The sequence below is a fragment of the Pongo pygmaeus genome, chromosome 20 (genome assembly GCF_028885625.2).
Source record: "Pongo pygmaeus isolate AG05252 chromosome 20, NHGRI_mPonPyg2-v2.0_pri, whole genome shotgun sequence".
In the NCBI taxonomy this organism is placed as follows: Eukaryota; Metazoa; Chordata; class Mammalia; order Primates; family Hominidae; genus Pongo; species Pongo pygmaeus.
Window position 1 is genome coordinate 43,706,942 of NC_072393.2, and position 22,812 is coordinate 43,729,753.

General features: G+C 54.5%; 1 protein-coding gene across 7 annotated transcripts in view; it reads left to right on the forward strand.

Annotated features, from left to right (window-relative positions):
• SIPA1L3 (signal induced proliferation associated 1 like 3) overlaps nt 1-22,812 on the forward strand; it is a 300,743-nt gene that overhangs the window by 274,776 nt on the left and 3,155 nt on the right. For 5 of the 7 annotated variants that reach the window (XM_054462531.2, XM_063657661.1, XM_054462532.2 and 2 more), the window contains 6 exons: nt 401-622; nt 9,773-9,938; nt 11,149-11,392; nt 15,790-15,933; nt 19,407-19,542; nt 21,713-21,794. In XM_054462531.2, coding sequence (XP_054318506.2) covers nt 401-622; nt 9,773-9,938; nt 11,149-11,392; nt 15,790-15,933; nt 19,407-19,542; nt 21,713-21,794 — 994 coding nt within the window. The remainder of the gene's footprint in view (nt 1-400; nt 623-9,772; nt 9,939-11,148; nt 11,393-15,789; nt 15,934-19,406; nt 19,543-21,712; nt 21,795-22,812) is intronic. The other 2 variants (XM_063657662.1, XM_054462535.2) reach the window with 1 other exon arrangement.

The following is a 22,812-nucleotide window of genomic DNA, read 5'->3' on the forward strand; positions in this document are numbered from 1 at the left end:
ACAGAGTGAGACCCTGTCTCAAAAAAAAAGAGAAAGGTTAGGAAGGAAATAGAGCAAACTGTAAGCCATAGTTCCCTCTCGAGATGGGCAGGAGGTAGGATCGCCACCTTTAGCTGCATAGGTTGTACCAAGGAGACAGGAGTGAATTTTTCAGATTCCCATAGAGGAACCAAATGTGCTAGAAGGCCATCCTCAGGTGGGATTAGGCGCTGTGCAGGCAGTCTTCCCTTTTCTACAGATAGGCGTCTATATTGTTGGAATTTTCCACAGTGGTAATATATTTGTGTCTCTCTTGTGCAAATGAACTTTTTTGATTCCCAAGAGTAAACTTCAATAGCTCTGTCTTGCCAAATGTGGAATGGATTTGGTTTTTTTTATCTCTTTCATTTTTGCTTTGCAGTGACATGGGCTCGAGGGTTGGCTACCCCGCTCAGGTTTACAAAACTGCCAGTGCAGAGACTCCTCGGCCCTCCCAGCTGGCCCAGCCCAGCCCGTTCCAGCTCTCTGCCTCCGTCCCCAAGTCCTTCTTCTCCAAGCAGCCTGTACGCAATAAGCACCCAACAGGGTGGAAGAGAACGGAGGAGCCCCCACCACGGCCACTCCCCTTCAGTGACCCAAAGAAGTAAGTGCCTGGATGTCCAGCGAGGCGCCCGCCAGATCCACTCCAGGGCGTCTCTGGGGCGGAAAGAGGGTGATGCCACATGCTGTCATTGCACAGACGACTGTGGGCTAGTGTACAAGTGTACACACTGGGGCTGCAGCTGCAAACAGGACAGGCGAGAACCTCTCTTGGGGAGCTGGCATTCCAATTGGGGTGACCAACAATAAGTAGAATGAATAAGAGAAGCACGCAATAGGTCGATGGTGGTTATCCCTGTGCCGTATCCGGGTGTGGAACATTCCAGGGAGAAGGCGTAGCAGCTGCAGAGGTCCTGAGGCAGTGAGTGACACAGTTGCCTGTGGGCAGGCCGGGGTGGCTGGAACAGTTTGGGCCAGGGGAGGGTGTGGGAACATGAGATCAGGGAGGGATGGGAGCAGACCATAGAGGGTCTTGAGGGCTACGTGGAAGGGACTTGGCATCTGCCCTGAGTGAGATGGAGCCACAGGAGGGCATGGAGCGGTAGGGGGGCAGGATCTAAATTGGGCATTCCAGGGTCGCTGTGGCTGCGTGTGGGGAACAGCCTGCGAGGAGCAGGGAGGAGCTGCTGTCGTGGTCCAGGCGGAGAGGAAGGGGCGGGAGCAGGGTGGGGGCGGAGAGGGTGAGAAGGGGGCGGTTCCGGATAGATTATCTGAAATGGAGCAGACCGAGCTTGCTGGCAGGGTGGATGTGGTGTGAGAGAAAGAGAGGGGTTGAGGATGGTGCATCGTCTTGAAGCCCGGAGGACAGACTTGCCTAGAGTGGGGAGCAGGCTTGGGGAAGGCACAGTAGCTCAATCCTGGATGCTTCGGTGCGAGATTCGCAGGACATATCCAGACCGGAGGCGTGAGGGAGGCCCTTGAGTAAGGAATCCCGAATTCAGTGGAGAAGTCAGGCTGGAGGGAGAACTTTGGGTGTTATCAGCCTAGAGCTGCAAGGCCGGAAGAGCCCCTAAGGCAGGGTGTGGATAGAGGAGAAATGTGGGACCGAGACTGAAACCCCTTGATGTTGAGCCAAAGTGAGAAGCCAGGGAAGGGGGCGGGGCGGGGAGGTGCGGAGGCGGGGCCAGGGCCAGGGGAGGCGGAGCTCGGGCGAGGAGGCGGGGCCCAGGCCAGGGTGATGAGACTGAGAACCGACTATATAGGGTTAAGCCTCCCAGAGGTTGCCGGAGGGTTCAGGAGAAAAGGGTGAGGCAGAATTGAGGAGCTGCGTGAGCAGTTCATTTGGGGCATTTTGCTTTAAAGTGAAAGAGGAGAGGGGTGTGCAGTTGAGAAAGGGTTTTGTTTTTCAGTTGGAGGATACAGGAGCTAACATTTCCTGAGCACTCACCACATCGAGGTTCAGTTCTAAGTGGTTTGATGCGAATGAATTTACTGGATCCCACAACAGCTCCATGGGGGTGGACCTGTCCTCCCCCCACCCCACCCCACCCCTTTTTTTTTGAGATGGAGTTTCACTCTTGTTGCCCAGGCTGGAGTACAATGACGCGATCTCGGCTCACTGCCACCTCCACCTCCCGAGTTCAAGCGATTCTCCTGCCTCAGCCTCCCGAGTAGCTGGGATTACAGGCATGCGCCACCACGCCCGGCTAATTTTTATTTTTAGTAGAGACGGGGTTTCACCATGTTGGTCAGGCTGGTCTTGAACTCCTGGTCTCAAGTGATCTGCCCGCCTGAGCCTCCCAAAGTGCTGGGAATACAGGTGTGAGCCACTGCGCCCGGCCCCTGTCCTCCCCCTTTTACAGATGAGGCAGCTGAGGCCCAGAGTCACACGGCTGGTGAGGGACACAGCCTGGATCAGAGCCCAGGAAGCCTGGGTCAAGGCTCACGTCTCTTGAGTGAGGGGCTCTGCCCTCCTCCATCCTGTTCTTTGTAGTGTCGTCTTTCATGACCTAGATGGAGACATTCTAATCAGGGGATGACACAGAGCTTGGAGGGAGAGACGTGTCAGGAGACAGAAACAGTGTCACTGGAGATATCAGCAGGCAAGTGTGCTGAGCTCACGCTGAGAGCCAGAGGGGATTCTGAAAACTAGACTGATGATTAAAACTGCTTAAAAACTCAGCAGCCTCCCCATGCTCCCGGGATTAATGATGCAGGCTCACATTGACTACACACGTTTTATACCAGGCGCCGTGTTCTTTGCCCAAACTGCCGCTCAGACCCTGGATGATCTGCCCCTCACCTCTGCCCTCGTTCCCATCCACTCTCCCCTCCTTGCTCTGTTCCAGCCACACTGGCCTCTTGCTGTTCCTCACACTCTCCACGTCCAGGCACACCCCGGGGCCTTTGCACTGGCTCTCACTGCTGCCTCCAATGAGCTCCCTCCAGATCTTCTCGGGTGCAGCTCACGAGGACTCGCTCTAATGCCACCCCCTCAGACAGGTCCTCCTGGCCTTCAGTAGCCCAGGCTGTCATTCTGTGTCACTGTACTCTGTTCCACATCCTGTGTCCCCCATGGGAAACAGGTGCCACCATCTTAGTCACAAGGCATTTGTAACGTGCCTGGCACACAGAGCATGCTCCATCCTGAACATAAGACATGTGGAACTTGTTTGATTCTCACGCGACCCCAATAAGTAGATACTATAAGGCCCCCACTTTTCAGTGTGGCCCAAGTTGGGCCCTGCTGAACCCTGTTACCCTCCTCAACAATCACCCGTACACACTGCTTCCTCTGCCTGGAACCACCCCCCAACCCGCACCCCCACTCTAGGCCCACTCCTGCCCACCCATGTTAATTTGCTGGGGCAGCCGCAACAAAGTACCACACACTTAGTGGCTTAAACTACAGAAATGTATTGTCTCACAGTTGCGGAGGCCAGAAGTCCAAGTTCCAGGCGTCGACAGGGTGGTTCCCTCCAAGGGTGGTGAGGGAGAACCTGCTCCTGGCCTCCCTCCTAGCAGCCAGTGGGTGTCGGCACGTAGATTCCTCACCCCCATCTCTACCTCCTCTTCGCATGACGTTCTCCCTGCATCTGTGCCCACATTTCCTCTTTCTGCAAGGACACCAATCTAACGGCATTAGGGGTCTACCCTAATAACCTCATTTTCACTTGATTGCCTCTGTAAAGACTCTGTCTCCAAATGAGGTCACATTTGGAGATGCTGGGGCTTAGGACTTCAATATAGCTTTTTGTGGGGTCCCAGTTCAACCCATAACACCAGTCCTTGGGTATCAACACAGACACGCCTTTCTTGCAGAAGTTGTCTGAACCCCCACACCAGGCTCAGCCCATCCCCAGCACCTGTCCCAGGGCACAGCGACTGCCACTCCCTTGGCAACTTGCTTCCTCTCTGTCACCCCCACGGGGCCCAGAACAGAGACATCCCGAACCTCACCCAGACCACACACTTAGTAGGTGCTCAGAAGATGTACCTGGAGAGACAACAACCCTATCCAACAACAGCTTTCCCAGTGATGAAATCCAGAGATGGCTTGTATACATGTGTGTTGGTATAAACATATGTAAACTAAGCATATAAAATATCGGCAGGAGACACAAATGAAATCGCTTCATAGTTCCTTTTAATATTTATTTATTTATTAATCTATTTATTTTATTTATTTATTTTTGAGGCAGAGTGTCGCTCTGTTGCCCAGGTTGGAGTGCAGTGGCGTGATCTCGGCTCACTGCAACCTCCACCTCCTGGGTTCGAACACTTCTTCTGCCTCAGCCTACCAAGTAGCTAGGACTACATGCGCACGCCACCACGTCTGGCTAATTTTTGTTTTGTTTTGTTTTGTTCTTAATTTTTGTATTTTTAATAGAGATGGGGTTTCACCATGTTGGTCAGGCTGGTCTCGAACTCCTGACCTCAGGCGAGCTGCCCCACCCTCCGCCCTTGGCCTCCCAAAGTGCTGGGATTACAGTTGTGAGCCACCACACCCGGCCCCTTTTAATATGTATTTAGTTGCAGATACATTTTAAAAATCACAACCAAGGCTGAGTGAGACGCGGTGGCTCATGCCTGTAATCCTAGCACTTTGGGAGGCTGAGGCAGGTGGATCACCTGAGGTGGGGAGTTCGAGACAAGCCTGACCAACATGGAGAAACCCCATCTCTACCAAAAATACAAAATTAGCCAGGCGTGGTGGCGCATGCCTGTAATCTGTTCCACATCCCGTGTACAGCTACTCGGGAGGCTGAGGCAGGAGAATTGCTTGAACCCGGGAGGCAGAGGTTGTGGTGAGCCAAGATCGCGCCATTACACTCCAGCCTGGGCAACAAGAGCTAAACTCTGTCAAAAAAAAAAAAAAAAAAAAATCACAACCAGATACAGTAGCTCTCATATGTAATCCCAGCACTCTGGAAGGCCGAGGCGGGGGAATCACTTGAGCCTGGGAGTTGGAAGCCAGCCTGGGCAACAACATAGTGAGGTCCCACCTGCATAAAAAAATTTTTTTCGGCCAGGCATGGTAGCTCACGCCTATAATCCCAGCACTTTGGGAGTCCAGGATGGGTGGATCACCTGAGGTCAGAAGTTTGAGACCAGCCTGACCAACATGGTGAAACCCCATCTCTACTAAAAATACAAAAATTAGCCAGGTGTGGTGGCGGGCACCTGTAATCCCAGCTACTCGGGAGGCTGAGGCAGGAGAATCGCTAGAACCTGGGAGGCAGAGGTTGCAGTGAGACAAGATTGTGCCACTGCACTACAGCCTGGGCAACAAGAGCGAAACTCTTTCTCAAAAAAAAAGACAAAAGAAAAAAAAAAAAACTTTTTTCAAGGCGGGTGGATCACCTGAGGTCAGGAGTTCAAGACCAGCCTGACCAACATAGTGAAACCCCGTCTCTACAGAAATACAAAAGTTAGCCGAGTATGATGGCAGGTGCCTGTAGTCTCAGCTATTGGGAGGCTCAGGCAGGAGAATCACTTGTACCCAGGAAGCGGAAGTTGCAGTGAGCCGAGATCGCGCCACTGCAGTCTAGCCTGGGCGACAGAGCGAGACTCTGTCTCAAAAAAAAAAAAAAAAATTGCATATATAAAATATTAACTTAGAATTATTACTTTTGTTCATACATTCCCCTTGTATGTGTCATAGCTCAGTGAGCATTTTGGAGATAGTGTCTTTGTTATTGTGAGAAGCACTTTTGAGTCACTTCACTTCGAACTCAATTATTTTAGATTAAACATGTTTTGTTGTTGTTGTTGTTGTTGTTGTTGTTGTGACAGGGTTTCACTCTGTTGCCCAAGCTGGAGCACAGTGGCATGATCACAGCTCACTGCAACCTCTGCCTCCTGGTACAAGTGATTTTCGTGCCTCAGCCTCCCGAGTAGCTGGGACTATAGGTGCCCGCCAGCATGCCCGGCTAATTTTTGTATTTTTAGTAGAGAAGGGGTTTTACCATGTTGGCCAGTCTGGTCTGGAACTCCTGACCTCAAGTGTTCCACCTGCCTTGGCCTCCAAAGTGCTGGGATTATAGGCGTGAACCACCACACCAGGCCCAAAATTCAAATTTAGACAACCTAGGCAAATCAGAGATGATGTCCAGTGCCGTCAGTCAGAACCTGGAGGATGTTTTCTTCATTGAGGTTTTGAAAGATAAAACATGCACAAGGTAAAAACCAAAATACTACAAAAGGGTTTGCAATAGAAAGCAAGCCTCTCGGCCAGGCGCGGTGGCTCATGCCTGTAATCCCAGCACTTTGGTAGGCCGAGGCGGGCGGATCACGAGGTCAGGAGATCGAGACCATCCTGGCTAACACGGTGAAACCCCATCTCTACTAAAAATAAAAAAAAATTAGCCAGGCGTGGTGGCGGGTGCCTGTCGTCCCAGCGACTCGGGAGGCTGAGGCAGAAGAATGGCGTGAATCCGGGAGGCGGAGCTTGCAGTGAGCCAAGATTGCGCCACTGCACTCCAGCCTGGGAGACAGCGAGACTGTCTCAAAAAAAAAAAAAAAAAAAACAGAAAGTAAGCCTCTCTCCCTTCCCTGGCCCTCAGCCATCCTGCTCCCTCCCCAAAAGCAACCATTGTTTCATTTCTACATCCTTCCAGAAATGTTCCAAATGTGACTGCACACACATGATTGTGTGGGCTTCCCTTGCACCCGTTTTATTAATGTGGTCACCTCCTGCATATGAACTACTTCCTCACTTGCTCTTTCTCTTCAAGTCTTTTTTTTTTTTTTTTTTTTTTTTTTGAGACAGGCTCTCACTGTCACCCAGGCTAGAGTGCAGTGGCGCCACCATAGCTCACTGCAGCCTCAACCTCCCGAGCTCAAGCAGTCTCCTATCTCAGTAGCTGGGCCCATAGGAGTACACCACCACACCCACCTAGTTTTTCACTTTTTGTAGAGGTAAGATCTCACTGTGTTACCCAGGCTGGTCTCACACTCCACACTCCTGGGCTCAAATGATCCTCCCACTTACACCTCCCAAAGTGCTGGGATTACAGGCATGAGCCACCGTGCCTGACCTAAGTTTCTTGCAATAGTTCCATATCAGTGTGTAGAAAGTGATGTCATTCTTGGCCGGGCGCGGTGGCCCATGCCTGTAATCCCAGCACTTTGGGAGGCCAAGATGGGCGGACCACCTGAGGTCAGGAGTTCAAGACCAGCCTGGCCAACGTGGTGAAACCCTGTCTCTACTAAAAATACAAAAATTAGCCAGGCATGGTGGCGGGCGCCTGTAATACCAGCTACTTGGGAAGCTGAGGCAGGGGAATTGCTTGAACCTGGGAGGTGGAGGTTGCAGTGAGACAAGGTCATGCCATTGGGCTCCAGTCTGGGCAACAGAGCAAGACCCTGTCTCAAAAAAATAGAAAAAGAAAGTGAATCCCTCACGTGTCCAGTATTAGAAACGAGAGTTTGGTAAACTCCAGTATACCAAGCTGAGCTGTGTGTGAGTTTTCTAAAAATGGTTTCGCGCTATACATGCTTCTTTTTTCACAGGACGTCGTATCTGGGAGTGCCTCTGCACGCCATGTGGATCTGCCATGCGTCTCTGGAGGGCGTGATTCTGGGTGGTGGGCCTGGCCCTTTCCCGGCTAGGGGCTGCTGTCTGCTCCACAGACAGGACCCTGGGAGTGTCCGTGTACACGTGGCACTGTGGACTCATGTGAGCCTTTCTGAAGGACGCGTTTCCAGAAGTAGGACTGCTAGTGCAGAGAGCAAGCACATTTTATTCGTGCTTCCAGGAGGTCTTGGCACGCCCCTCTCGAGGGGAGCCTGTGGGCAGTGCACTGGCTGCGGGGTGTGCTGAAGACCAGGCCTGCTTCCTCACTGCCGGGAGATGGGCACCATGAGCCCTGCACTGAGTCACACTCCCCTGTGCAGGGCATTCTGGGAAATGTTGAAATCAAAAGGGGTGGGGGAGTTCCCTTTTGATTTGTGTCTGTCTCTCTGTCTCTCTTTCTGTTTCTCTCTTTTGAATCTAAAGCTTTTAATTTGCCCAAAGAATACACATCCCTGATAATTGACAGACCCAGCATTACCCTAGACCTGGAATTCCAATTTGGAGAGGAATATGACCTGACAGGGAAAAAACCTGGCCCTGCTCTCACCCTTCCTTTGTTAAAATCCCAAGACTGGCAGCTGAGAAAGAGAAAAAGGAAATCCAGTCTTTAAAACCCTCGGGAACCCAAGACATCTTATTTCTTCCCCAGGTTCAAAGACTCTTTTTCTTTCTTGCATTACAGAATGAAGAAGTCCAGGCATCAGCTTTTATTAAGCTAGTTTTTATTATTTTTATTGTTATAACCATGATTATGGTTAAGTAAATTCAGACACTTCAGAAGAATATCAGTTGAAAAGTAAAAGTCCCATTTTTCCACCTCCTAATAAGATTCCTACCTCCCAGAGGTTATCATGGTTCATAATTTCTTCCAGAAATTGTTATCTACAGACAGAAGCATATTTTTAAATCCAATGTGGCTGTTCCCCACACCATACGTGTTTTTTCCTGCCATCTCTGATATACACGTGACAGTCAAGCTTGGCAGTGGCGTGGGTAGGCACTGCAGCCTGGCGGCCTTGATTTGAAGCCTGACTCCTTCACTCACAGGCTGTGTGACTTGGGACAAGTGGCTAAACTCCTCTGTACCTGAACAGCCTCATCCATGAGATAGGATACCAATAGTCCTTAACATATATGGCTGTGGTGGGGATCAAATGAATTTATAAGCTGGGTACGGTGGCTCATGCCTGTAATCCCAGCACTTTGGGAGGCTGAGGCAGAAGGATCACTTGAGCCCAGGAGTTTGGGACCAGCCTGGGCAACATAGTGGGACCCTATCTTTACAAAAAAATTAGCTGGGTGTAGTGGCATGCGCCTGTAGTCCTAGCTACTTGGGAGGCCGGTGTAGGAGGGTCACTTGAGCCCAGGAGGTTGAGGCTGCAGTGAGCTGTGATCACACCACTGCATTCCAGCCTGGGCGACAGAGGAGGCTCTGTCTCAACAACAACAACAAAAAACCACACACACAAATGACTACATATATGTTCCAAGGGAAACCCAGGCCTTGCTCTGGTATGGTTCATGTTCTGCTGGGTAGACTGACAATAGGCAAAGACACAGGTCGGGCATGGTGGCTCACACCTGTAATCCCAGCACTTTGGGAGGCCGAGGCGGGTGGATCACCTGAGGTCAGGAGTTCAAGACCAGCCTGGCCAACATGGAGAAACCCTGTCTCTACTAAAAGTACAAAAATTAGCTGGGCGTGGTGGCGGGTGCCTGTAATCCCTGCTACTCCGGAGGCTGAGGTAGGAGAATAGCTTGAACCCAGGAAGCAGAGGTTCCGGTGAGCCGAGATCATGCCACTGCACTCCAGCCTGGGCGACAGGGCAAGACTCCATCTCAAACAACAAAAAAAAGCCTCTCCCCTCACACAGGGGGTCTGTCTCTGTGTACGTGTTCAGCGTGAGCCTCCCCCACTGGCTGCCAGCTCGGTGCTCACGGCCGTGTCCCCAGCACCTGGGACAGGACAGCACAGCCAGCTCTGTGTGGTTCCCGGGAAACGTTTGTGGAAGGAGGGAATGGAGCCAGGCCCCTCTCTGCCACGCATTCTCTGGGTGAAGGAGAGAAGGCTGTGGCTATGCGTCCCGTGGCGGCCGGCCCTCTTGAATCCAAACAGCTTTGAAAAGTGGCTTGAGCCTCCCTGACACCCCTCTGACCCTGACGCTGTCATTCCAGGCAGGTGGACACGAACACCAAAAACGTCTTTGGACAACCGAGGTTGAGGGCATCCCTCCGAGACCTCCGGTCGCCACGGAAGAACTACAAATCCACCATCGAGGATGACCTGAAGAAACTCATCATCATGGACAACCTGGGGCCAGAGCAGGAGAGAGACGCAGGAGTACGTAGCGCCCCGTCCCCAGCTCCCGACCCCCAGCTCCCAAGGGGATCCCAGATCTGGGCTGTCAGGGAGAAGGGCTGTGCTTTCCACGGTCACGCCAGCTCCTTCCCGTCGTGTCCTCAGCCTTTGGCATCTGCCAGTCCTGTTGGGGGGTGTGGGCTCATGGCTGGGAGTGAGGGCAGCGCATTGGTCTGGGATGGAATCATAGGATAAGCCCAGGCAGGCACGCGGGAATCTACCCCGTACCGAGAACCTCACACAACTGGAGGGCCTCGTGCCCTCCTCCTCCAGCCCAGGATAGAAACAGCCGCATCCGCCCAAACCACAGGGACTGAGAGTGGAGCAGGGGCTCCCAGGGGAAGTTCAGGGTCTTGTTACTCAGGGACACGGGTGGAAAGAACAGTGGGCACCAGGGAACCTCCACAGCATCGGCTTCCCCTCCCCTCCCAGCCAGGCCTGCCCTACTCGTCCTCACTGCCAGGCAGGAGCTGTTTTGTGGGGACCGAGGTGGACCCCAGCCTCTCCGGGGTTGGGTCCCACCAGCCCACAGCTGGGGGAAGAGAGAACATCAGCCCAGCGCTACCCACTGGGGTCCCAGCACTGACTCTCATGGGTCCATCTTGGCTCACACCACCCAACCCGTCAGGCTTTGATTGCCAGCCCTAACCCGGAGCTGGAGCATGGGGTTGGGGAGTGGGAGTCCCTGGGGGGAAACTGGAGTGCTTTGATCAGAAAGGAGGCAGAAGGCCAGGGGTGGTGGCTCACACCTGTAATCCCAGCACTTTGGGTGGCCAAGGTGAGAGGATCACTTGAGCCCAGGAGTTCAAGACCAGCCTGGGCAATATAATGAGACTCCCATCTCTATAAAAAAATCTAAAAATTAGCCAAGTGTGGTGGCACGCACCTGTGGTCCCAGCTACCTACCTGGGAAGCTGAGATAGGAGGATCACTTAAGCCCAGGAGGTCAAGGTTGTAGTAAGCTGAGATCACTCCATTATACTCCAGCTTGGGCGATAGAGTGAGACCCTGTCTCAAAAAAGGAAGGAAGGGAGGGAGGGAGGAAGGAAATAAATGCGGCAGAAATGGGGCAGAAATGGATGCTGGGTAGGTAAGGACTCGCCACCAGTGTCCTGGAGGGGAAGATGCCTCTGAGGACCCTGGCTATGAGCCAGTCCATGACCTCCCCCAACATCCCACCCACGTCCCACAGCAGTCACCACAGAAGGGCCTGCAGCGGACGCTGTCAGACGAGAGCCTGTGCAGCGGGCGCCGGGAGCCCAGCTTCACCAGCCCCGCTGGCCTAGAGCCAGGGCTGCCCAGTGATGTGCTCTTCACCAGCACCTGCGCCTTCCCGTCCAGCACGCTGCCTGCACGCCGCCAGCACCAGCACCCCCACCCGCCCGTCGGCCCCGGCGCCACCCCTGCCACCAGCAGCGGCTTTCCCGAGAAGAAATGTGAGCCTGGGCCCCCGGGACTGGTGCGGTAGTTACCCCAAGGTTGGGAGGTGGGGACGCCCGAGCAGGGGCTCACCTGGAGGTCAAAGGCTAGAGGTCATCAGTGTCGGGGCCATCTCAGGGAGGAATGGGGTTCACAGGAACTTCGGAGGGCCTGATGGTGAGACACTGAGTCGCCCAAGGAGCAAGGGATCATTGGCCAAGCATCAGAGGGTCACCTAGGAGTCAGGAGCACCCAAGGATTGGAGTCACCTGAGACCAGAGAGGAAGTCCACCCTCGGGGTACAGGCCTAGGGAATGGGGCTGCCCAGCTGCTGCCCCAGCACCCTCCAACCCTCCCACCCATTCCAGCTCCAAGTAGTTTGCTTCATGAGCATTTTATTTGCTTCCCTGACTCCCCCCAACGTTTGCCACACTTGGGGGTGGCGCATGGTGTGACTTGTCCACTGCTTAATCACCCAGCAAATATTTACTGAGCACTCCACGTAAACAGGTACTGCGCACACCACCTGCATCAAAAGTCATGAGCCAGCTGGGGTTGGCCATGTCCCAGATGCACCCTGTAACCCCCTTATCCACCTCCTAAACCCCCCACAACTGAAAGTACGTAAGTTTGCACCATGTTCACTGGGTGGCGAAACCTGGCCTGGAGGGGCGTGAGGCTGTTTAGGGTCCGTAGTCCCCCTACTTAGTGCCAGCGATGAGGAGCTTGGGGCAGAGTGCTGGCGTGCCACTGCGCGTGGGGTGCCCCTGACCTTTTTGGGTGTGTTACATAATACACAGCGTCTGCACACTTACTCTCTCAAATCCAAGCACATCTCAAATTCAGAGGCATGTTCTACCCCAAGGGTCTCAGCTGAGGGGCTGTGCCTGCCTGTGCCATCTGTACAGAGCCTCTTTTTGTGAGCTGTGGAGGGTGGGGTGGAGGAGACTCTGGGACTTTTATGAAGGGCAGTCTGTCTCCCCTATTAAAATTCCCCGGCGGGCTGGGCACGGTGGCTCACGCCTGTAATCCCAGCCCTTTGGGAGGCCGAGGTGGGTGGATCACCTGAGGTCAGGAGTTCGAGACCAGCCTGGCCAATGTGGTGAAACCCTGTCTCTACTAAAAATACAAAAATTAGCTGGGCATGGTGGCAGATGCCTGTAATGCCAGCTCCTCAGGAGGCTGAGGCACGAGAATCACTTGAACCCGGGAGGCAGAGGTTGCAGTGAGCTGAGATCAAGCCACTGCACTCCAGCCTGGGTGACAGAGCCAGACTCCATCTCAAAAAAAAAAAAAAAAACAATTCCCCTGCAGCTCCCTGTTGCCTTGGCATTTGCATCTGCACTCCTTGCCCTGGTGGTATTGGGTGCCCACTTCTGCTCCTCCACCTCAGAGAGCCTTCCTTTTGATCACTCAGCACACCAGACCCTCCCTGCTCAGGGCATCCTGCACGACTGTTCTCTCTGCCCGCCATGCTCTTCCGTCAGTCTTCTTCTGGGTCACTCTTGTCCTTCAGGGCTGGCTCCATTCCTGCTTTTTCCTAGAAGGCTCCTCTAAGCCCTGGACTGGGTCCCAGCCCCCATCTCAATTCCAGAGCTTCCGGGCCGTTCCCTGCACTCCCTTCCTGTTCCCGCAGTGCCTGCTGTGGGTGGGGTTCTGCCCTAGGTGCCAGGATGCAGCCCTGAGCAAGGCAGAGCACACCCCTGCCCTCACGGGGCTGCCACTTTAGTGAAAATTTCCCTGCTCCCCAGGCTTCCCTCCACGTCTCCTTCCTCAGCCCTTCCTCCTTGCTGCTCTGTCTCTCTGCCCAAGGCAGGGCTGGTCACGAAGTAGATGTTCAGTCACTGCAAAGGAAGGGGACAGCAGCCACGCAGAGAGGTGGTAACAGAGGACACAGGCACAGACTCCACAGGCCGATCTGAATTCCTCCATCTTGCTGTACCTCATTCTTTCAGTCTTGGCTCAGACGCTCCCTCCTCCAGGAAGCCCTCCCTTCCCCTACCAGGCTGAGTCAGGCACCTGCACGGGCCCTGTCGCCCCCCTGGGTTTCTCTCATCCCCTCCGTCCCCCCTCACCTCCTTGTATCCCCATCACCATCCTGAGCTGCCACTAGATGAGAATGTGTCTGTCTCCACCACCGTACCGGGGGCCCCCCAAAGACGGGGCCTGGGGTTGTCTCCGTCACTGCTGTGACCCCACCTCAGGGCCTTCTGCCTCACACAGCACACACACACCCTTCTCTGTCCACCTGACTCCCCCACACCCCTAAGCTGGGGAGAGTCCCGTCTGGCCTCAGTGTGGCCAGGGACCCTGGGCCTCTCCATTTCTCCTGTGCCTGCTCCAGAGCCCTTCCCGGGCCCCATCCCAGATGAAGAGACATGGTCATCCCTGGCCTGGTCTTCACTAACCAAGTGCCCTCCACACCAAGGAGCCTGTCACACAGTGCTGCTGATGCCCTGCTCAGCAATGACAGCCACTCCCATGGCTCCCACCAGCTGAGCAGTGAGACGCCAGCAGGCTGGAGGCACAGAACAAGGAGGCCAGGGGAAGAGCAAGGAGGCCCAGGGCGGAGCGTGGAGGCCAAGGGCGGAGCGTGGAGGCCCAGGGCGGAGCAAGGAGGCCAAGGGCGGAGCGTGGAGGTCAAGGGCGGAGCGTGGAGGTCAAGGGCGGAGCGTGGAGGCCCAGGGCGGAGTGTGGAGGTCGAGGGCGGAGCGTGGAGGTCGAGGGCGGAGCGTGGAGGTCGAGGGTGGAGCGTGGAGGCTGAGGGAGGAGCACTTACTGCACACCACACATCACAGAGCTGAACGGCCTGAGTTTATGTCCCACTTCTTCCACTCACAGATATAACCGCTCTGTGCCTCAGTTTCTTTGACTGTAAAATGTAAAAAACAGTGCCCACATCCCTGGGTTAAAAGAATCAAACAAGTGAATATGTGGAAAGCACGTAGCGTACACCTCATATGTAGTCAGCACTGAGTAGTACTAGCTGGAAGCCATGTGAGCCCAGGCAAGGCAGCACCTTGCTCGGGTCTCAGTTTTCCTCCTCCATGTGCAGAGATCTTGTCACCCCCCGCCCCCGCCAGGCTCACGGTGAGGCTGTGAGATGATCTCCCTCGGCCCTGCATAGAGGAGGTGCTGGGAACGCAGAGCGGGCTGGGCCCACGGTCAGGCTCTGCCGATTCCCAGCTAAGGGCCCTCAGGTGTGTCTCCTGGTCTCTCTGTACCTGGCTGTCCTCTGTCCCCTTCCCTTAGGGGCTTCAAGGAGTCACAGAGCCCCAGGCCAGAGCCTGAGCCTGGTGCCTGGGACTCTCTCGATAGCCACAGCAGGTGCAAGTGCAGTGCTGGCGCCGTTGCTTCTCACTTCCAACCCCTAAGATGGCACAGGCCTCTCCTCTGCTCAGCGTGTCATACCTGAGCCTGCCCTCCACGCAGCCCCACCCCGTCTAAACACTGTCCATAACACTGGCGATTCCAATCACAGGTGCAGCTGGGACTCTCCTCGTGGCCAGCTCCTGTGGCCAGCCTCTGTCCCACCGTCTCCTTGGGGTGTCCAGGGCCATCTCCACCAAGCATCTCCAGAAACAGATTTCTGATCCCCCACCCCAGCTCCTGTGGCCAGCCTCTGTCCCACCGTCTCCTTGGGGTGTCCAGGGCCATCTCCACCAAGCATCTCCAGAAACAGATTTCTGATCCCCCACCCCAGCCTTCCCTATCAGAGCCGCAATCCTGGCCCTTCTCTTTGTTTCACAGCCATATCCAACCCTCAGGAAATCCTATTGGCTGCCCCTGAAAAGTAGGCCCAGAATCTGCCCGTGTCCTACCACGGCCCCACCCTGGTCCTGCCCAGCGTCACTGTCTCCATTGTGGGTTATGGTTACAGCTCCTACCTGCTCCCTGTCTCCCCCCACACACGCACAGTCCATCCCCCACATGCACCCAGAGGGAGTCTTCCAGGGCACTCAGGGTGAGAACACAGTCGTCACTGGGACCCACAGGCCCCACACGGTCCGGCCGTGTTGCCTCTGTCCTTGCCTCCTGCTGCTTCCTCCCTTGCTCACCCTCTCCCAGCCATAGGGGCCGCCTCCGTGTTCCTTAAACCTTCCAGGCACACTCCTGCCTCAGGGATTTAGCACTGGCCGTTCCGTCTGCCTGGAATGTTCCTCCCCCAGGTGTCCGCCTGGCGCACTCCCTCCTCCCCTTCAGAGTTTTGTCCAGATGGCATCTCTGCCAGGCCTGGCCCAGCACCCTGTTTGAAGTCAGGCCTCCATAGGCTCCAGCACTCCCAGACCCCTTACCCTGCTGGAGGTTTTCCCGGGCATGTAGCATCTCCGCATAAGCAATGGGATGTCTTCGTGTATTTGCGTCTCCTGCGTTGTCACGCTCAACCACTGCCATCTCCACCCTCCCCATCCAGCCACCATCTCAGCCTCGGAGCTCTCGCTGGCTGATGGGCGGGACCGCCCCCTGCGGCGCCTGGACCCTGGGATGATGCCCCTGCCTGACACAGCTGCTGGCCTCGAGTGGTCCAGCCTGGTGAATGCAGCCAAGGCATACGAAGGTAGGCGCCTTCCACCCAGTCCCGCCAGGCCCCCACGCCCTCCTCTGTTGTAGAGGGATTTGTGGAGGGCCTCATGGCTTTGCAGGGATACCCACTCAGTTTCCAGAATCAGGGAGCAGGGTTCAAGTCCTGCCCCGTCACTTGCTTACCATGCAGCCCTGGGCAAGCGTCGTCGTCTCTTTGATGCCAGTTACCACGTTGACCAACAAGCGGAAGTGACCGTGCCTGAGGCTGCCATGATGATTACACAAAACACCACATGTAAAACGCGTGAGGCCAAGCACAGTGGTTCACACCTGTAATCCCAGCACTCTGAGAGTCCAAGGCAGGAGGATCTCTTCAGGCCAGGAGTTTGAGACCAGCCTGGGCCACATAGTAAGACCCAGTCTCTACAAAAGAAAAAAAATAAGCGAGACATGGCAGTGCACACCTGTAGTCCCAGCCACTCTGGAGGCTGAGGCAGGAGGATCGCTTGAGCCCAGGAGGTGGAGGCTGTGTGGTGAGCTGTGACCATACCACTGCACTCACTGCACTCCAGCCTGGGCGACAGTGCAAGACCCCGTGTCTGGGGGGGGAAAAAAATATCTGTCCCTGAGGACATTTGGGTTTTCAGCCCCAGATCTGGGAGCCAGGGAGAGGAAGACTTTTCGTGCCCTGAGGGTCCTGCCAAGACCTTGGATCCTGGGTTGGGGGTTCCCCGTACCAGGCCTGCAGGGATCCTCACTCCCTGGGTTCCCTGGAGCACTGGACAGGATTTGCTCTGCCACCCAGGGCCCTTTATGTGCTGGAAGTCCGTGGGGACAGGGGGCCAGGCAGCTGTAGCATCTCCTCTCTCATGTGGGTCTCCAAGCATCCTGCAGCCAGGACAGTGGGAAGTGAGGAAGGCCTCAGGTCTCTCCCTGGAGACTCAGATGCCATCAGCGGTTGTAGTGTTGTTTGCAGAAGATAGAGCTGCCCAGACACTGACCACCACCCCGCAACCGTGGGCCACAGGAAAGGGCTAGGGTAGCCAGAGCCCCTTACCCACTCCCAGCCGCTCCATGTGCCTGGCATGCCTGGGAGCTGTGCGCCCCATGTGAGAAAGCTGAGGGAGCCTGGCTGGTGGCACTGATTTCTCCCCCAGGCTGTGCGTCACAGTCGCCTAGGGAGCTTTTTGCTTCCTTATAAAATTAATAGATGAAACACAGAAGGTTACGGGGGAGGGGTGGGAGTAGCAGAAAGACCTGGGAGGAAGCACAGCAGCACCACCACGGAGGTGCCTCCCCGGGAGCCGGAAAGGGGCTGGCAGGGAGTGCAGGTCAGGGTGGTTTCAGCTTGCCTGGAGTTGTGGTTTTTAATGAAGATGTATGTGAGTTTTCCCATGCAATTCACATAAGTGGGAAAGACTAAAGGAATTCTCATTAACTTTGGTAGGTGTGTTCATAGCATAGTAGTTTTCTTTAAAAAAAAAAAAAAAATATATATATATATATATATATATATATATTTTATCCACTAGAGCTACTTAGTGAAGTTTCTACGGATGAAATACAAAGACATCTAGCATTTGATTGAAAATATTCCAGGCTGGGTGCAGTGGTTCACACCTGTAACCCCAGCACTTTGGGAGGTCACGGTGGGGTGATGGCTTGAGGCCAGGAATTCGAGACCAGCCTGGGCAGCATAGCGAGACCCTGTCACTACAAAAAATTTTATTCTACCTATTTATTTTTTAGAGTCTCACTCTTTCACCCAGGCTGGAGTTCAGTGGCGTGATCTTGGCTCACTGCAGCCTCCACCTCTCAGGTTCAAGCCATTCTCCTGCCTCAGCCTCCTGAGTAGCTGGGATTATAGGTACTAATTTTCAAATTAGCCAGGCGTGGTATCACCCACCTGTAGTCCAAGCTCCTCAGGAGGCTGAAGCAGGAGGATGGCTGGAGCCCAGTAGTTCTAGGCTGGAGTATGCTGTTCTGATCCGGTGTCTTCACTAAACTCAACATCAATATGGCGACCTCCAGGGAGCCAGGGAACCCCAGGTTTCCTAAGGACAGGTGTACTGGCCCAGGTCAGAAATGGAGCAGGTTAGAACTCCCATGCTGATCAGTAATGGACTCAGGCCTGTGAATAGCCACTGCACTCCAGCGTGGGCAACACAGCAAGACCCTGTCCCTTCAAAAACAGATGTCATTATACATTAAATCCAAGATAGAAAAAAAAAGCTATAAAGGGTATTATTCAGAGAATCGGAGAACATTTGCAGATGACTGTATATTAGATAATATCGTGGCCAGGTGCAATGGTGCATGCCTGTAATCCAGCACTTTGGGAGGCTGAAGCAGGCAGATCACCTGAGGTTGGGAGTTCGAGACCAGCCTGACCAACATGGAAAAACCCCGTCTCTACTAAAGATACAAAATTAGCTGGGCGTGGTGGTGCATGCCTATAATCCCAGCTACTCGGGAGGCTGAGGCAGGAGAATCACTTGAACCCGGGAGGCGGAAGTTGCAGTGAGCCGATACGGCGCCATCGCACTCCAGTCTGGGCAACAAAAGCGAAACTCCATCTCAAAAAAAAAAAGTAAATGGGCAAATGTTAACAATGGGTGGTGCCAGGGAAAGAGTGCTGGGGTTTTTACTGTGCTATTCTTGAGGCACAGAAATGAAAGTTGGGCCCAAGGAGCTGCTTGCCTCTGGGGCTCGCCCTCTGCCGTGCCCTGCCCTGCCCCTGACGGTGCCGCCCTCAACACACGGCACACAGAGACGCCTTGGTGTTTTTAACACCCCCGAGGATTCCATTGTCTGGCTGTTCATAGCTCACTGAACCAGCCACTATTGGAGGGCACTAGGGCGGTGGCCAGCTGTTGCCATTACAGGAAGAAAATCTAAGTCACGTTTGAAAACGCAGACAGCTCAGGTGCCCCCAGTGCCAGTCACGTGTCCAAGGCGGGACCCAGGAATCTTCACTTTCACTGGCAGCCCCGTGCGATTTCTTTTCTCTCTTCAATATGCATGATGTGATCTGTCTCACTTCTCTTTTTGCTTTTGAAATCTTCCCAGCTTCCTCCAAAGGAGAGCGAATCGTATAATGAATCCCCGTGGACCTGGCACCAGCCCGTCCACTTTGTAACCCTTTTTTCCTACCTTTTACTTGTGGACCAAGTCAAGTCATTTATATTGAGAGCACGCCAGGTTCAGAATCCGGTCGGTTGCTACCTTGCACTCTCATCTAACTGGCTTCTTCAGCCCTTGTATTTTGTATGAACTGGTCGTTGGATCGAAAGCCTCAATCGGAATCAGGATGGGATTTTGTTTGTGTTCTTGTTTTATGTGTTCATTTGGTTGGTCTTTTGGCAAGAATCTATCCAAGTCCGATGCAATCTGTCCCAAGTGTGATAGGAAGTGTCATGGAGGTTTGCAGGGAGAGGCGTGGTCTGTCAGTTGCAGGAGAAGCCGGGAGCCTTGCTGACCCCTCTCCTCCTCCTCTCTCCCTGGCAGTGCAAAGAGCCGTCTCGCTCTTCTCCCTGAACGACCCGGCCCTAAGCCCGGACATCCCGCCTGCACACAGTCCTGTCCACAGCCACCTGAGCCTGGAGAGAGGACCCCCGACCCCCAGGAGCACCCCTACCATGAGGTGAGGTTTCCCTGGGAACACCTGGGTTCATACCAGCGGCAGGCCTGTGCAGTGGAAGAGGCTCACCCAGAGAGAGGCAGCCACTGCGGGTCACCCCCACCACTCTCTGGGCGGAAGCTGATATAGCAGCTACTCCTCCCTCCTAACAGACTTGGAAGTCATTACACTGCACCTGCCTGTGCACTGGGGATCCACAGTGACCAAGACAGACTCTGCCCAGTCCCAACAGATCTCCCGGTCCAGCGGAGATGACACTTGAATCAATACACACACAGTTGTTTCGCTTCCAACTTTGAACACTGCTAAGCAGGCTGGGCGCGGTGGCTCACGCCTGTAAACCCAGCTCTTTGGGAGGCCAAGGTGGGTGGATCGCTTGAGGTCAGGAGTTCAAGACCAGCCTGACCAACATGGTGAAACCCCATCTCTACTAAAAATACAAAAATTAGCTGGGCGTGGTGGCGTGTGCCTATAATCCCAGCTACTCGAGAGGCTGAGGCAGGAGAATTGCTTGAACCCGGGAGGTGGAGCTTGCAGTGAGCCAAGATCACGCCACTGCACTCCAGCCTGGGCCACAGAGCTCCATCTCAAAAAAAAAAAAGAAAGGAAAGCTGCTAGGCAGTGTCTCCCAATCCCCCAGCCCTGTGCCTCTCGTCAGCCCCATCGCTGCCAATCTCCCGCCTGTCTGCTCCTTCGTCTCCTCCTCTGCAGATTCCTAAACCTCACAGACTTCTGCCTCACGCTCACCCTTCCCGGCCTCCCTGCCAGGTGCCGTGCTGGGCTGTCTGAGGACCTAGTGGCAACTGAGGCCAGGCCTGGCCCTCAGGAAGCTTCACGGGGGAAGGAAGAAGACGGGGACAGATCTCACATTTGTCATCTCACGCGTGGCTTCTCACATTCAGCGCAGCATATTTGACTGCACTCACTTGGCAGAAAACAAAATTAAAAAGAGGCAGAGAGAATGTAAATGGCACATTCTGCCTGTACATGGATTTAAATAGTGCATTTCACACTCGTCTGCACACCTCACGGTTCAGGGTTCTATATACAACCATCCATGCACTGTACTTCATGGGCAGTGGGAGCAATTTTTGAGGGTAATTTTGACTTCTTGCTTTTCACACTCTGGCTTCAGAACTCAACCTCCACCACGAACGTAGGCCCCACTGTAATTACAAGAAATCGGCAATTCCAGATGGTGCTGCCGGGCTGAGGGGCAGGAGCAGCATGGGCTGTGGGAAGCAGCGGGACTTGTGGCCCCTGGGCGGCGCTCCTGGAGTCCATTTGCCCCCGTCTCCCTCTGCAGCTGCAGATCCCCAGGACTCAGCAGCAAGGTTGTAGGAAAGGGTGGGCGAGGCAGGAGGGCCAGCCCCCGACCGCCACCGCCACTGTGCCTGTGCACGCACGGCATCCAGCGGAGCCTCCTTCAGCCCCAACTCCAAGCAGGAAAGGGCTGCGCGTTCTCTGCAGCGGCCAGGCAGGCCCAGGGCTGGGAGGATCTGCAGAGGGGCAGCTACTGGCCATGGGCCCCTGATTCAAATCCTAGCACCCGCACGTGGGAGGGTGATATTGCCTGCGCATCCTTTGCTGTCCAGTGGGTAACCATGCAGCACCTCCGAAGGCCACAGTGGGCAGAGGGGCCCTGTGAGATGAGCCGAGCAGTCTGGGGCTTGGTGCGGGGTGGCTCTCAGTGACGGCCACATGGTCAGCATCACTGCCAGGACCGTTGTTGGTCCTGCCCACAAGGGCGGGTCCTTTTGACCATCTGTCCATTCTCGTGCTTCCTGTGCCTGGAACTGTGGCTGGACCCACCACGTGCTCAGCAGGTGTCTGTGGAGTGGGCTCTTTGTATCCTGGAGGTACGAAGAAGGGGTCCTCCCTGAAGTCACATGCACGGCCCAGCCTCAGGGAAACGCACACTTCAGGGTGGGCACCCACCCTTCCCCTGGCCTGGTGCTCCTAACACCTCGTCCACATCCACAAAGGTGCCCTTGGTGGGTGGAGTGTGCCAGGTGGAGGGCTGGCTTCCTGCTTCCCCTCAGAGCTTCTCCTCGGGCTTTGCCAGAATGTCAGGGATAAGGGGGCCCGTACCCCCGGGCTCCTCAGCTGTGGGCCAGAAGCCTTCCCCAAGGGCTTTAGGGCCTCAGGCTGACCTTGTCCCTGGTCTTTCCAGCGAGGAGCCGCCCCTGGATCTGACAGGCAAGGTGTACCAGCTGGAGGTGATGCTGAAACAGCTGCACACTGACCTGCAGAAGGTAAGGCCGGGGGCCCCACCCTCTCCATCCCACTTCCCAGACACTGGGCAGGGCGGTCAGCAGGGATCAGGCACCTGCCCCCGTCATGCAGCACCCACCCCACCCCCACACCTCCTGTGCTTGAGTGTAGTCATGGGTGAAGAGTAAATAGTGATAACAGCCAAGGCTACCAAGCGCTCAGAGAAATTCTTCCATTCTTGGGGGGAGAATAATCAGCCCAGGCTTTTCGGAAGGCAATTGGATAACATTTATCAAAAAAACACAAAAAAATTGTGGCTGGGCACGGTGGCTCATGCCTGTAATCCCAGCACTTTGGGAGGCCAAGGTAGTGGGTCACCTGAGGTCAGGAGTTCGAGACCAGCCTGATCAACATGGTGAAACCCCATCTCTATTAAAAAGTACAATAATTAGCCGGGCGTGGTGGCGGGCGCCTGTAATCCCAGCTACTCAGGAGGCTGAGGCAAGAGAATCGCTCGAAGCCGGGAAGGTGAGGTTGCAGTGAGCCAAGATCACGCCACTGGGCTCCAGCCTGGGCAACAGAGTGAGACTCTGTCTCAAAAAAAAAAGAAAAAAAAATGTTGATCCAGTAATTTCACTTGTGGGAATTTATCCATGACAGCGTGGGTACAAAGAGATGGTGAACAAGGACGTTCGTTGCCACACTATTGGCAATAAAAAATTGGAGCCAGCGTGGCTGTCACTCAACATGAGAACGGCTGTGTAAATTATAGGGCGTCCATGCAGCGGAACAGCTTGCAGCCAATTAAAGTAATAACAAATGTATATATTTACTAACACGCAAAAGAAGTCCAGGAACTTACGTAAAAACCAAAGCGAGCTGCAGCACTGTTGTCTAGAACATCATCATACTTATTTATTTATTGTTTAACCACCACGGTTGAGAGGGCCATCTAGAAGGTGACAGTCAATTTGTTCTTTGGACTTGTCTCCATGGGGCAGAAGGATGAGGAGGAGACTGGCCGGGTACGTTGGCTCACACCTGTAATCCTAGCACTTT